The sequence below is a fragment of the Capricornis sumatraensis genome, chromosome 21 (assembly GCF_032405125.1).
Source record: "Capricornis sumatraensis isolate serow.1 chromosome 21, serow.2, whole genome shotgun sequence".
NCBI classification, from domain to species: Eukaryota; Metazoa; Chordata; class Mammalia; order Artiodactyla; family Bovidae; genus Capricornis; species Capricornis sumatraensis.
Window position 1 is genome coordinate 60,768,525 of NC_091089.1, and position 14,193 is coordinate 60,782,717.

A 14,193-nucleotide genomic window follows, 5' to 3' on the forward strand; every position below is an offset into this window, starting at 1 on the left:
AGGAGCGCGGCAACACACCCCCAGCTCTGGCAGCCGAATCGTGGGCAACAGCATCCTCCCCGCTTCCAGTCGCTGCGGCACGGCTATGGCGCCCACCCGCTTTGTATCCATGGCATTGAGTTGAGCCGGTGGCCCTTCCTCATCTCCGAGAACAGAAGGAGCAGAGCAAAGATGCCCAGCCCTAGAGGAGTGTGTAAACAGCAGCTGAGGGACAGTTTGCGCCGTCTGGTAGGCGCAGCCTAGGAAACCAGCATAAAAGCTTCTTCCATTAGGCGGACGCTGATGAAGGGAACCAGGAGCGTAGTAAAACTGTTGCTAGTTCCATCACATTACACGTCTTTCCCGCTCCAGCTTCCATTGCACCTCACGGGCAGGGACGGAAAACCCAGGTGGGGTGAGGGTATTTGCTGGAGGCGGTGAACCGGCGGGGGTTAGGGGCGCTCTGCAGGAGGCAGGCAAAGCTCTGGAGTTTCGCGGGCTAGGACGCGAGGAGGGAGGTGGTCCCCAGAGCGGAAAGGTCTGAGAATCAGAAGTGCTTTGCAATTCGGGCTCCAATCCCCTCCGGCAAAGCCCGGCCTAAACACATCCATCCTCCGTGTTCATCCCTCTCTACAACCCGCGATCCGGCGCGCCCCTCGCCCCTGGGGTCAGGCGGCCGCGTCCTTGCTCCCCCTTGCTGGATCCGAAGGCAGCTAGCCAGGAGGCGCCCTGGCCGAGCTGCGAAAGGAGGGCTTCACTCCATTGTGCTGGAGCGACGGCGTCGAGGGTGGAAAGGAGTCCAGTGTGGGGTGGCGGGCGGGTCTACGGGGGAAAGAGAGAGGCGCGCGGGGTACACCCGGCCTTTTCACCCCTGGGCGGGAAGATGGATGGTTTTCGGAGGCCGTGGTCCCAGCGCCCCGGCTCTCGCCACAGGGAAACGTCAGAGCGCTCGGGGCCGCGGCGGAGGAGCCCCCCGCCCCCCGCTCCACGCCCCCCTACCCCGCCCTCCCGGGCTTGCATATAAAGCCCCGGCGCGGCGGCGGCCGGAGCAGAGGCGGGCGGCGGCGGCGGCGGCGCTTCTCCGAGCTTCGGGTCCTGGGCTTGCCTCCGTGGGGAGAACGCGCTCTCCGCCCAGCCTAGCCGCGGCGCTCCGGACGCCTCCCACCGGTACCATGCGCGGCCGCGAGGTCTCGCTCGTCCTGCTGGCACTGGTCCTCTGCCCGGCGCCCCGGGGATCGGCCGCCCCGGTGACGGCTGGCAGAGCAGGCGCGCTGGCCAAGATGTACACGCGCGGCAACCACTGGGCGGTCGGTGAGTGTCCCGCGCGCTCGAGTCCCGGCGGGGCCAGCCCGCCGCCGGCGCGCGTCTCCGCATCTCCCGGCGTTCCTGCGGCTCGGCCTTGGGGGGCTGGGTTTGCTCCGACCTCTCCACCCAAACGCCCACCCTGCCCTTCAGCATCCAGGGAGGCCGTCGGGCCTTGCCGCTGTCTTCCCTCCTCCCCAGGACACCCCCTCAGCACGCAGCGCTCCGAAATGCCAGCGATAACCCTCCGTGGGCATCTCCCTGCAGCACCCTTTATCCACTTAATCACAACCCTGTCTGGCACGGTTCTCTCCCCGAACAACTTCGGGGATCCGGGTCCCCAGGGCGTCCCGGAGCCCTGGTCCGGCCCGGCGGCTGCGCCTTTGCGCCTCACAAAGCCACAGGTGTGGGCCCGGGGCGCGGCGCCCACCCCGCCTTTCAGATCCGTTCAGCGCTTGAATCCCACCTCGCTTTGGGGCCCGCCTGAATTTCCTCAGTCTTTTTTTTTTGCCTTGAAGCGATTTTCTTTTCTCTGCCCTTTTCCCTCTTTCCATCTAGCAGGCTCCGCGCTCGGGGAATCGCCCGGTCTCCACGCGGACCCCGCGCCTCTGTCCCCAGAGCCCTGATTTCCCCCGCCTCTCTCGCCCTCTAACCTCGCTCCTTCCCCCTGCCGCTCCGCCGGTAAGTCCCGCTCTCCTGGCTTGGAGGTGCGCTGGTCCCTGCCCGGCGCCGCGGCGGGTTGGACGCCCGGCCGCGGAGCGCGCGCTCGCTGCCTTCCCGGGCCGCCCGGAGCGACCCCGCCGCTTCGACATCACCCCGGAGCCCTCTGCCGTGCGGAGCAGAGGCTCTGGCAAATAATGCAAAGCGTTCGGTTTCCTCCACCCCACAGCCAGCTGCAATAACCCAGCCTTTCCCCGGAAGCCAGTCGATCCCTAGAGAGATGTCAGGCGGCGTGTGTGTTTCACGATTCCCTTAGTCATCTACTTAGGAGAGGTGGGAGGGTGTGTTGGAAAGATACCTGCTAATTCAACTCTCAGAGGCGTTACAGGATCTCTGTGTGAAGACCGGGATGCGTTTATGGGGTGGGGGTGAGGTTAGAACTTCGGGCGCTCAGATCCCGTGCCTTGTCGGGGTTTCCCGCAGAGAAGCGGAGAGCTCTGGGTTGCAATAGCGCAGTTTTCATGACTACTTAAGGAATCATTTGCCACGTCCTCAACCCCCAGACAGGAAAGTATTTGTCATCTTTGAGGGAGAGGGAAGCTTAGGAGCCGGGGTACAGAAAGGAAAGATTGGGATGAGTGAAAAGCCCTGCACACCCAGAGAGGACACTTGGAAGGTATTAAGAGGCCAAACCTAGAATTGATACTGAAACAGCTGGGTGTGTTTGGGGGGTTCTGAAGAGCTCTGGTTCCACAGGCCCTTTACGTCCTGAGACCTTACTGGGCTACGGTTTCATGATCAAAGGACAAACAGGGAGGGGGGAAGGGCTTCTTGGCTTTGAGTAGACGGTCACGCGTCCACCATCAGCCCCTCCTCCAGCTTGGGCAGGGGGGTTCTGCAGTCCCTGTGTGGTCAGTCTAGGTCTACAAACTGTTGCTTTTCGTGTGTCCAGAGAGCATGTCCTAGGGACCATGAACTTACTGAGCTCACTGGCAGGATGTGGGTCTCATCCCACCATTGCTTTGTTGTTTGGGGACATGTCTCATTCTTCTGTTGCATGGTTTTGCTGTAAGCAAGCCTGCTTGGTTTTGTCATTAAGCAAACCCGCTCTCTTTGAGTAATCGTGAACTTACAGGGGTCTCCCATATTTTTCCTACTTACAATCCTCTAGTGGGGTTAACTACTTAATTACCTATTTTGTCCCTTTACTATGTCCCTATCAATACGTAAAAAGGGCTCCTGGAGTTTAGATCAGGTGGCCGGTGCCTAGTCTGGCCAGCAGCCAATGGGCTGAGAAGGTGGAAACCTCCAGATTTCTAGCCTCTTTTTGCTCATAAAAGAGAGCTAGCAGGAAAGAGAGAGTTAAGTTGTTTCTTTTTAAAGATTAATTTTGGGGACTTCCCTAGGGGTCCAGTGGTGACAATTCCGTGCTCTCAACTTAGGGGTCCTGGGTTTGATCCTTGGTCAGGGAGCTAGATCCCACATGTAGTAACTAAGACCCGGTACAGCCAAATAAATATAAATAAATAAATAAAAAATAACAATGTCCTTCTAATTTATATTGGAGTATGGTTGCTTTACAAAGCTGTCTTAGTTTCTGCTGTACAACAAAGTGAGTCAGCAGTACATGTACACTTAACCGCCTTCCTTTTGGGTTTCCTTCTCATTCCCGTCACCACAGTGCCCTAAGCGCTTCACAGCATGTTCTCACTAGTTATCTATTTGGTACACAATGTCAACAGTGTTTACGTGTCCATCCCCACTCTCAGCTCCTCCCACCCTCTCTTTCTCTCTTGGTATCCATATATTTGTTCCCAGCTCCAAAGTGTGCTGACCACTGGCATCCCAAATTGTCTTATTCTCTTATGTGCTCGCAAACACACTCATTTTCCTTTTTCAGAGTTGTGCAGAGTTGATGAAGGGAAAGAGGGAGGTGATGCAGGGAATCACATTTGCGTTGAAAGTGACTCAACTTTTTCTGCAGTGCGAAGGAGTTTGCTTTGGGAGGATGTGCCCTCTATCAGCCTGTGAGCATTCACAAGCATGAACACCACGCTAGGCTTTCAACTGAGCTTTCCGCTCTAAGTGAATGCCTGTCCTCCTCAATCACTGAAGATATGCAGTTTGGTTTTAATTAAAGCAAACGAAAGCCACATATCGCTGGCCATGAAGAAGCTGTCAGCACAAATTTGCAGGTTTGTCGAATGATTTGCTTCTTCCAGCTGAGAGGAACGTGATGTGGCCTCTGAAAAGAAGTTAGCAGACTGAAAACTTAGCCAGTTCTTACCTGGCTTGATGTTCATGGAAATGTTCTGTGTGTGATGCAAATGCAGGTCTAATGCTGGGGCCTCCCCCCTGTGTGCCCTTGAAGCGTTTCTGGTCGTGGTTCTGACTCTGGTGTGAAGCGTGCCGTGGAAGGTTCCATTCCGAACGCCAGTGCTCAGCCGCAGAACGGTTTACATAACTGCTGCACCAGCCACTGTAACGCACGGCTGAAGTATCACCTCCCCCCAAAAGAAAGAAAGAAAAACCAGCTCTTACACTCAACACTTTCTGTCTTAATAGATATTGCCTGAAGTTAGGATAATCTTCAAGTTTGCAGTTCAAGAAAATTCTTTTCTCTTGCAAACCTGCCATTTTAGTGATATTTTTAAGTGATAAAAAAGGACAAAACCCACCCCCGCCCCAGCGAGGGTTAATTTTTTCTAGTGCCTGTCTTTTGTCTGTGCTGAGATCTCCATTAATGTGATATGGACACTACAAATGATGATGGGAGAAGAGATGGAAGTGGGCATATCATCCATGTTGTCATGGAGACAATTGTTTGGTTGATGGTCACTAGCTAAGTAGTGCATTAGGACCCAGGGGATGTGTGCTTCCCTGGGATGTTATAGGTGGTGCACTTTCCTTAGAAAAGGAAAAAGGTCTGTGGTCTAGGGAAGGGAGTCTGAACACCCACCCACCAAAATGCCAAATACTGAAATTCAGTACAGGGTCCCCATAGCTGTGTGTAGCTATGTGCTAGGCTCCTTCATGTCTGACTCTTTGCAACCCCATGAACTGTAGACTGCCAGGCTCCTCTGTCCAGGGGATTTCCCAGCCAAGAATATTGAAGTGGGTTGCCATTTCCTCCTCCCCTGGCCCAGGGATCGAACCTGAATTTCCTGTGTCTCCTGCATCAGCAGGCGGATTCTTTACCACTGAGCCACCCGGGAAGCCCCCAAGGTCCCAAGAGTCTATGTTAAATCATCTGCAGAATGGAGGCCTACGTTAGCCTTCCATTGTAGAAAAGTCACAAAATTACTCAAGCATGACAAAAATGAAGTCCTTTTTGTAAAAAACATCTCCATCGTCCCTCCGCTTCAGTGCCAAGAAGGCCTTTCTCATTTCCAGCATCCTAACTAGATGACAGGCAATGACCAAGAGCAAGAGCGACTGAGGTCATTATTGGGAGCATCAGATTCTAATCCTGCTTTCCCATTATCATGATTCAATTTCCTCCATAGTAATAAAGCCAAGTGACTTGCTACTTCCTGGGAAGTTGTGCAACATAATCATTTTGATGGCTAAAGGCAAGGTTACTTAGTGCATGTCTGGACACCAAGTTCACCAAGCAGATAAGTAGGGAGCCAGCCTTTCAAGATTCCAGTCCTTCAGTTGGGACAGTGTTCTCAATCGAGTCTTAAAATTGTGTGAAGTGTCAGGCCCTAAGCGACTTGGCAAAGCTCACACTGCAATGCGGGAAAACCTCATTTTCAGGCTTCCCAATGTGCACAGAATCAATTTTTCTGAGTCACATAATGAGTCATGACATAGTGATATATGATCGCCATTCCTTTTGATGATATTAGAAAGCCTTTTGTAAACCTTATCCTTATTTCCAAGCCCCAGAATGATTTCTAACTGCCTTATATTCTTAGGAAGTTCAAAGACACTTGAAAAGCAGTATAATACCGTAGAGTCTGGACTGCGAGCTGATTTGAATCCCAGAATCTTTACTTGCATGTGTGCGACCTTTGGCAAGTCTCATTTTCATCAAATTGATTGGGGTGTGGGTCAAATGAAACAGTCCGCATTTAAACATCCTGTGGACTGTAAGTCACACACACAAGCAATAAAGTCACGGTCTGGGCTTCTCTCTTGGTAGACAGAGCTGTTAGGAAGGAGCCTCGTTCCATTTCAAGTGGTCTCGGGGTCTATCAATCCCTTTTTCACGGTCTTTGCCTTACGTACTTCTAATGCCAGTCAACCCTAAAGCCACAAAGAGCTCTTTCCTTGTGAACTTTAAATCAAATGCGCCATAGTTTTATTAATGTGAGAAAGTAAAAGTGTTCTAAAACTCAATTACGCAGACTTCCCCGGTGACTCAGTGGTAAAGAATCCACCTGCAATGCCGGAGACTCGAGTTTGATCCCTAGGTCAGAAAGGTACCCTGGAGAAGGAAATGGCAACCCAGTATCCTTGCCTGGGAAATCCTGTGGACAGAGGAGCCTGGTGGGCTATAGTCCATGGGTTGCAGAAGAGTTGGACACAACTTAGCAATTAAACAACAAAATCCAATTACAGAGAAATGAGGAAAATCAACCGGAGAAAGTAAATAAGATAACGTGCGTATATTTAAGCCATGTTAGGAATGCAGTCGTTAAGTTTCATCGCCTTCTGACCCTATGGCTATCCCCATTTGAGTACATGAGTTTTTATGTTTTTAGTGGTTTGGCCTCCTACATAGCAACTTTTATTTTTTTATGGCAAATGCTCGTCTCTGGAGCTACTGATAGACTTCTGTGACCATTTTAACCTCCAAGAGAAAAATCCTGCATCTCAGTGGCTGAAACGCATTGGCCAGAACTTGTCTTCAACTTATTTTTCATTACAAACGGTAATTTCTAGGCACAATTTTAGCTTCAGTCTCAGCTAAAATTCTAAGAAAGTCTAAATGAAAAATTCCTTTGGTACAGATAAGAGGGAAGTAACACCATTTCAATCACACAGAGAAGAGCATGGAGACTTTTCAGGAGAAATTCAAAATTGACTGGGGAAGATGTTCAGATGCCATCCTTTAGCTGGGAATAGAATTCTATGCACACAAAGCTGAAGAATTTTAGATGTAGAAGCTTCCTTCCATGTCATGTGACCCAACACGTTCATTTTATGGTTGATAAAATTGAAGGCTGGGGGTGCAAAATGACTTGAGAGAGGTCACCTGGCTAGTGAGCAGAGGGACCAGACCCAGGGCTCCTGAGCTGCGGTTCTGAATTCTGTCCATTCATTAGGGATTTTGATCTGGGAGCAAAATCTGTCAGTTGTTTACAGACTAACTCCTCCTACTAATAAAGTGCAATTTATATCGCATTTAGGAGGAGGAAGCACAAACACAGTTGGTGCCTTTTTTAATTTCTCGTTCATTCATTCCCCTGGGTTAAATTAGTGGCACGCTGTTGTTGTTTTTTTTCTTACCCAGAGTATATGTTTATCTTATTTTTTATGAATGTGGCATTGAACATCCTTTTTTAAAATTGGGGTGTAATTGACATCCAGTGTTTTGTAAGTTGCAGATGTACAAGGTAGTGATTCATAATTAAGGTTATACTTCATTTCTAGTTATTATAAAATATTGGCTGTGTATAGTTTCTGCTTTCGCTGCTGCTGCTGCTGCTGCTAGGTCGCTTCAGTCGTGTCCAACTCTGTGCGACCCCACAGACGGCAGCCCACCAGGCTCCCCCATCCCTGGGATTCTCTAGGCAAGAACACTGGAGTGGGGTGCCATTTCCTTCTCCATTCTGCTTTTGAACAGGACACTTAATGGGAAAAAAGAGTGTGGCAGAGTCCCCACAACTTCATGAGGAGGAGAGCCTGAAGGAGCAGCTGAGGGAGTACGTCCAGTGGGAAGAAGCGACAAGGAACTTGCTAAGCCTCCTACAAGCAAAGGTGGCCCAAGGCCACCAGCCACCTCGATGGGAGCCCCTGAGCATTCACCAGCCTGCCTGGGATTCCGAGGACGTCAGCAACTTCAAAGACGCAGGTTCGAGACTCAAGGGTACAGAGAACATACCAGGGAGGTGGAGGTCAGGAGAGGTGGGCTGGGGCGGGGGTGGAAGGTGCACGGGGAAGTTGGAAGGAGGGGAACTTTTTTTTGCAGGGAAGAGCAGAGCTGCTCTTCATGGCGGCTCCTGCAGGGGGACGCTGTACACATTCAGAGGGCGCGTGGCCAGTCCCCACGCTAGCTTTTCTTTTCGACGTCATCAATTATCTTTCCTCCTAAGACATTGAACTCCAGTTTAGGAGTTTTGTTAGCAATTGTGCATTGGTAGAGGTTTTTAATCTACCACATCCTTCCCCGATATTTTGATCGTGAGGCCATAGATTATTTGAGTTGATCCCGTGGAATTATAGGTATGTTGGTTCATTCGTATATATTTTAAAGATTCATTTATTTGGCTGTGCTGGCGCTGAGCCGCAGCACCCAGGACCTTCGATCTTCATTTCAGACCTCTTTAGTTGCAGTTTGCAGGGTCTGTAGGTGTGGCACGTGAATTTTTAGCCTCAGCATGTGGGATCTAGTTCCCTGACCAGGGATTGAACCCTCGTCCCATGCATTTGAAGACGGATTCTTAACCCCTGGGCCACTAAGGAAGTCCCAATATATGTTTATTCTTTGATGAACACTAGTGGAAGAGCCTTTTACAAGAGAGCATTCTTGTTTGCTACTTCTGATGCAAGCTAGTACCCCTTCATATTTATTCCAAATTTACCTAGTTTGGGTCTCATCTGAATATTTTAAAACTTGGTGAGAATATAAAACTTGATCAACTAATCCATTCTGTATGTGATTTTACAGAGGACAGAGGAAAATCTTTAAAATGGGCACTGTTAGGTGCAAAGACAGTAAATAAGATGAAAGAGAAAATAAAATTTATAGGAAGAAAGCAGGGCAACTGAAAATGAGATGTCTTGTTAACTTTTAAGAAGTTTCCCTGAAATTTATGACAAAGGGCAAAAGTAATCATTGAAATCCTCCCAATAATAATAGCCAAACTAACACAACATTGTAAATAAACTCTACTCCAATAAAAAAGTAATTAAAACGAATAATAACCACTAGTGTTAGTAAGTATTTTCCGTAATCCAAGAGCTGACCTCTCCCCCTGTCCTCGAGTGGATGCTCACAGCAGTCTTAGGAGGGAGACTCAGGAAGGTTGTCTTCCTCTCTCCATTTTAAAGGTGAGGAAACTCGGAGGCTGGTCATGCAGCCTTTCATGGGAAAAGCCAGTGGGATCTGCTGTGGACAGTCCGCCGCCGTTCGAGGGGGGGAATGGTCCCTGCTGATCGTAGAGATGAAGGGTGTGGGAGGCAGCGGCAGCCTTCCCTCTTGCTGCCTCTAGTGAAAATAACATTGTGCTTCCCTCGCAGACCATGGGGAGCTCTCACGCAGTTACCTCTGGCTGATGGCCCCTTAACAGAGGCTCCAGGCTGGCGTGGCCAGGCCTTGGCTGGTCTCTCATGGCCTTTCTGTGTCAGTCTACCGTGGGCTCTCTGTGCTGAATGCAAACAAAAAAAAGGTTATCTGTTGCATTAAGCACCTAGAGAGAAAGTCTCTTCTAGCCTTTATTCAGAAAGAAAATCTGGATTACATCAACCGATACAGAAATAAGTACCAACTTTGTGCAGAGCCCCAAGGGACTGATTCTCTGGTCCACACCGGTATTATATAAGCTCCCATGTCTGCTAATGAACCGCGTGGCTCTGAGGGTTCTGGGGATTTGTGATTGACTTCTTGGGCCCTGGCTGACCTGGGCTATTCTTGGTCAAGTGCTTTGCGGGACTTCCCGTGGGTGGATATCCAATAACAGGGCCTTCTCCTTGGTCAGAAGACTAACCATGATCACCACCACGCTGCTGCTGCTGCTGCTGCTGCTGCTGCTGCTGCTGCTGCTGCTGAGTCGCTCAGTCGTGTCCGACTCTGTGCGACCCCATAGCCGGCAGCCCACCAGGCTCCCCCGTCCCTGGGATTCTCCAGGCAAGAACACTGGAGTGGGTTGCCATTTCCTTCTCCAATGCATGAAATTGGAAAGTGAAAGTGAAGTCACTCAGTCATGTCCAACTCTTAGCGACCCCATGGACTGCAGCCTACCAGGCTCCTTTGCCCATGGGATTTTCCAGGCAAGAGTACTGGAGTGGGGTGCCATTGCCTTCTCCGATCACCAGCATAAAACCCTCTAAAATAGCAAACATGGAAATGGACTTACCCTCACAGAGCATTCATAGAATACCACCTCTCTACACCCCGGCTGCCCAGGTGTCTTAGTGGTAAATAAACAGCCTGCAAATGCAGGAGACCCAGGAGACTCAGGTTCCATCCCTGGGTTGGGAAGACCCCCTGGAGAAGGAAATGGCAACCCGCTCCAGTATTCTTGCCTGGGAAATCCCATGGACGGAGGAGCCTGGCAGGCAGCAGTCCATGGGGTCGCACACAGTCAGACATGACCAAGCACACGTGCACACACACCACATCCGGCCGTGTTATTAATCCACAGTGCCTCACGGTGACTCAAGCAATGGCATCCACTTGAGCTGCTTTATTCCCCCAAACCCTGCTCCGCACAGCTCTGGAATGTTTGGAAAGGTGCAACTCCTCCCTTGAAGATCAAAGTTCTTCTGCCATCTTCAGAAGGATGTTCTGCAGACTTCAAAAGCAATTGCAAAAGATTAGCTCCAAAAAAGGCTTTGGGCGGCAGTACTATAAGATGGATTGGGTGGGCAGTTACAGAGAGTGGCTGTTTTAAGGGGACCATATTTATCAGTATGCAGTGTGAGCTGAGGAAGTCATCTTTTTCTAATCAGGCCCTGTGTTCCATTACGTCTCTTTACGCTCTGTTCCTCTTTTTGCAGTTTCAGAAAGCCCATCTCATTTAATTCCACCTCAGACTGAATAGCTATTGCACACACTGGTCCCATTCTTTTGGACTTATTTCCCAGCAGCATGAAAGACAAATTCAACAGTTAGTCTTTGCAGAGACCAAAACAGTTATCACTTCTCTTGCTTTAGAAACTCCACCTCAGTGAAAGTATGTTGATATGAAAATTGAAAACATCCTGCAACTTTCTTACACAGAGGAAGTACCAAGAGAATCTTTCTGTTAGAAATCCTTATATCTCTCGGTGTTAGAAAGAAGTTTAATAATTCAGCCAAGCATTATCAGAATTAACAGCAGGACTTTTCTTAAAATTAAAAACTACCCCCATGTTCCCCTCTCCCATTTTAGTGATAAAGCATCAAGTCCCGTTGCCAAACCTCCCAGACCTGGAGTTACAACTGAGCATCTTCCTATGTTTGATGACAAAGATGTTTACTTGATTCAGGAAAAGATTTGTATAAATGCACACTGAACCTAGACTAGCATATCATGACCAACAGGATCCAGAACTTTATTAGCAATGATGGCCAATAGTTTCTCAAGGTTAAACCTATATCTTTTAACTCCACCCTTCTCACAAAAGGTAATGGAGTTTTCCCCCTATGGTTTCCATAACATGAGACAGTGGTCAGCTCAGCTACAGAGTCTAATCCGTAATCCTGGAGGTGGCTGTGGTTTGTCCTGAGTTTCAGTGAAGGTTGAAGCTGGTTTTAGGGGTTCTTTTTGTAATCTGGACCCAGCTCTTTTTATTTTTTCTCCTTCTTCTTCTTTTTCAGCCTCGCATTTTTCTCTTATTTGGTCGACATGGGGAAAGGGACCTGGAGAACGCACTGCAAGGGGTGTTAGGGAAAGAAAGTAAATGTTCAAATTTGCCGTCACTTTAATTTTTTTTTCTTTTTAAGTTAGTACTATTTTAATTTCGTTTGGCCTCACCATGAAGTATGCAGGATCTTAGTTCCTGGACCAGGGATGGAACTTGCACCCCCTGCATTGCAAATGCAGGGTCCTAACCCCTGAACCACCAGGGAATTCCCTGCCCTCACCTTTAAGAGATTGCTCTGACTGTTCCGTCAGATCAGCAAAGGGAAATAACTTTATTTATTAATATGTGAAATGCTCTAATGGTAGTTCCAAATATCATAAAAACAACATACAACTGAGAATACTAAAAAGCTTCTGATCACCCTGACCGTTGACATGAAGGAGCAGAGTAAAGCCGGCCCCCACCTCAAATACGGTTCCTTCCTACCCCTAACCGTGGACCCTCTCCTGCCTCCAGGCCCCTGATTTTCTGAGGTTACACGATTTGTCTTTTTGTCATCACTTTACTTTCATTCTCTTGAGCCAAGCTCTCAGATTCAATATTCTGAGCCAACACAGGGGATTTCCATGTGGCTTGACCTCGTCTGACCCCTTGTGTGAGCGGTGGCTCATATCACAAATGTATGGCAGCATCTTCAGGCAGGCTGGCAACCCTTAATAGTGCAACCTGGCCTCCTGGAGAAAAGCGAAGCTAATTGGCCTGTGTGGGAATTGAACCTGAGGCCCTGGCTTCATTATCACCTGGTCAAAACAATCGAGCCACTGAGCAGGTAATCACTGACCTGAGAATCTCAGTAATTCCTTTATTAGGAACAAATGGCTGGTCTGGATGTTGGGGAACCTGAATCGCCGGAGAATCTTGGAAGGTATAATAAGCTCTCAACTGGATGAAAAGCGGATAAAGGGAGCTGTATGGAAACAAAACAAGTGGGTCCAAAATCAAAGCTACTCATCCTTCCGTCTTAGTTAATTGTAACAGAAGCCACAACAAGCCAGCCACAAGCAGTGTAGAATTGGCAGAAACCCACATTAGCTCCTGTTCCCAAGTTGCCCACACGACTGCCATTTACAGTCATGGGTTTATAATGTGTAATTGTGTAATTCATGAGCTAGCCTTGACTTGTGGAATGAGGCTTTGCCAGAGAAGCAAAGTAGCAATTAAGATTCCACCTTCCCTAGCAGTTCCCCCACCCAGCTGCTACTTTAGTAGCAAATTCCTGGAAATAACACACTTACATTTCCAATGTCAGTCTAACTGTACCTGTGTAAATGCTCGTATCTGTGAAGCAGAAACGGAGTGACGAAGAGGTGGGACTCGTGGTCGCCGAGGGTGGAGAGGGGACGGATGAATCGGGAGGCTGGGATTAGCAGAGGCGAACTGTTCCGCACAGAGCAGGTGAGGCACAGGCTCCGCTGCACAGCGCAGGGAACTGCGTCCAACATCCTGAGACAAACTGTAACGGAAAAGAACAGGAAAGCAGAATGCATGTGTGTGTGCAATTGCTGGAGTGCAGAAATTAACACGTTATAAATCAACTACCTTTCAATAAGATACATTTTTAAGAAAAGTTTTTTTAAAACTCTGTGAATATACAGAAAACTTTGTGAAAATATATGTGACTACATCTATGTAGTCACATCAGGACGTAAAGTAAGCTAATATACCAAAAAGACCTGAAAATAAAGCAGCTCCCCGAAAAGAGGAAGTTAATTTCCCTCTAGGGGGACAGCTGTGGTCCTAAGTATTAACGTGCTCAGAGTCCCCTGGAGGTCTTGTGAGAGCACAGATCACTGGGTCCCGTTCCCAGTATTTCCAGTTCAGTAGGTCTGGAGAAGGAAATGGCAACCCACTCCAGTGTTCTTGCCTGGAGAATCCCAGGGACGGGGGAGCCTGGTGGGCTGCCGTCTATGGGGTCGCACAGAGTCGGACACGTCTGAAGCGACTTAGCAGCAGCAGCAGCAGGTCTGGGGCAGACCCACGAATCTGCCTTTCTACCAAGCTCCCAAGTGATGGTGTGTTGGGAACGGATTTACTTTGTAGTATTAGACTTCAGCATCGCTAACTACACCTGCTTAACTCTTCCTAATATTTTTGCACGTGGACTCTTCACTGCAGGTTCTCAGCATGAAGGAGGGAACCCCCAGCTGTACTGACAATGACAATAGCCGCCTCCCTCAAAGAAGCAAAACAAAACCCTTAAGAAACTGCGTTCTACGGGCATCCGTTCTACTGGATCATCAACAGATTTCCTTTGTGCAAAATACTTAACTATTCTTGTACCTTTCAACTTTGACTAAAGTCATGATTTTCAAGCAGCATCTTCCGGTTTGAACTTGTTTGCTGTGAAAAATTGTCCATAAAGAGTCTTCTAATTAATGTTCTTTACATCTAGGCTATCTATTAGATTCCAGTCCCCAACCTGTTACCAGTCACAATAAAAGCTTAAACATATTGTCCAAAGGCCAGGTAGTTCTCTTATTTTAGTTCCAGATAAGAGGGAGTGATTAGCACTGA

At 48.8% G+C, this 14,193-nt stretch overlaps 1 protein-coding gene across 1 annotated transcript; it reads left to right on the forward strand.

Moving 5' to 3' along the window:
• The first annotated feature begins 1,151 nt into the window (after positions 1 to 1,151).
• On the forward strand, positions 1,152 to 13,832 carry GRP (gastrin releasing peptide). Its single transcript, XM_068993969.1, has 3 exons — positions 1,152 to 1,290; positions 7,736 to 7,963; positions 13,795 to 13,832. The coding sequence occupies exons 1-3, from the start codon at positions 1,152 to 1,154 to the stop codon at positions 13,830 to 13,832; spliced, it is 405 nt and encodes a 134-aa protein (XP_068850070.1).
• The last annotated feature ends 361 nt before the right edge of the window (positions 13,833 to 14,193 follow it).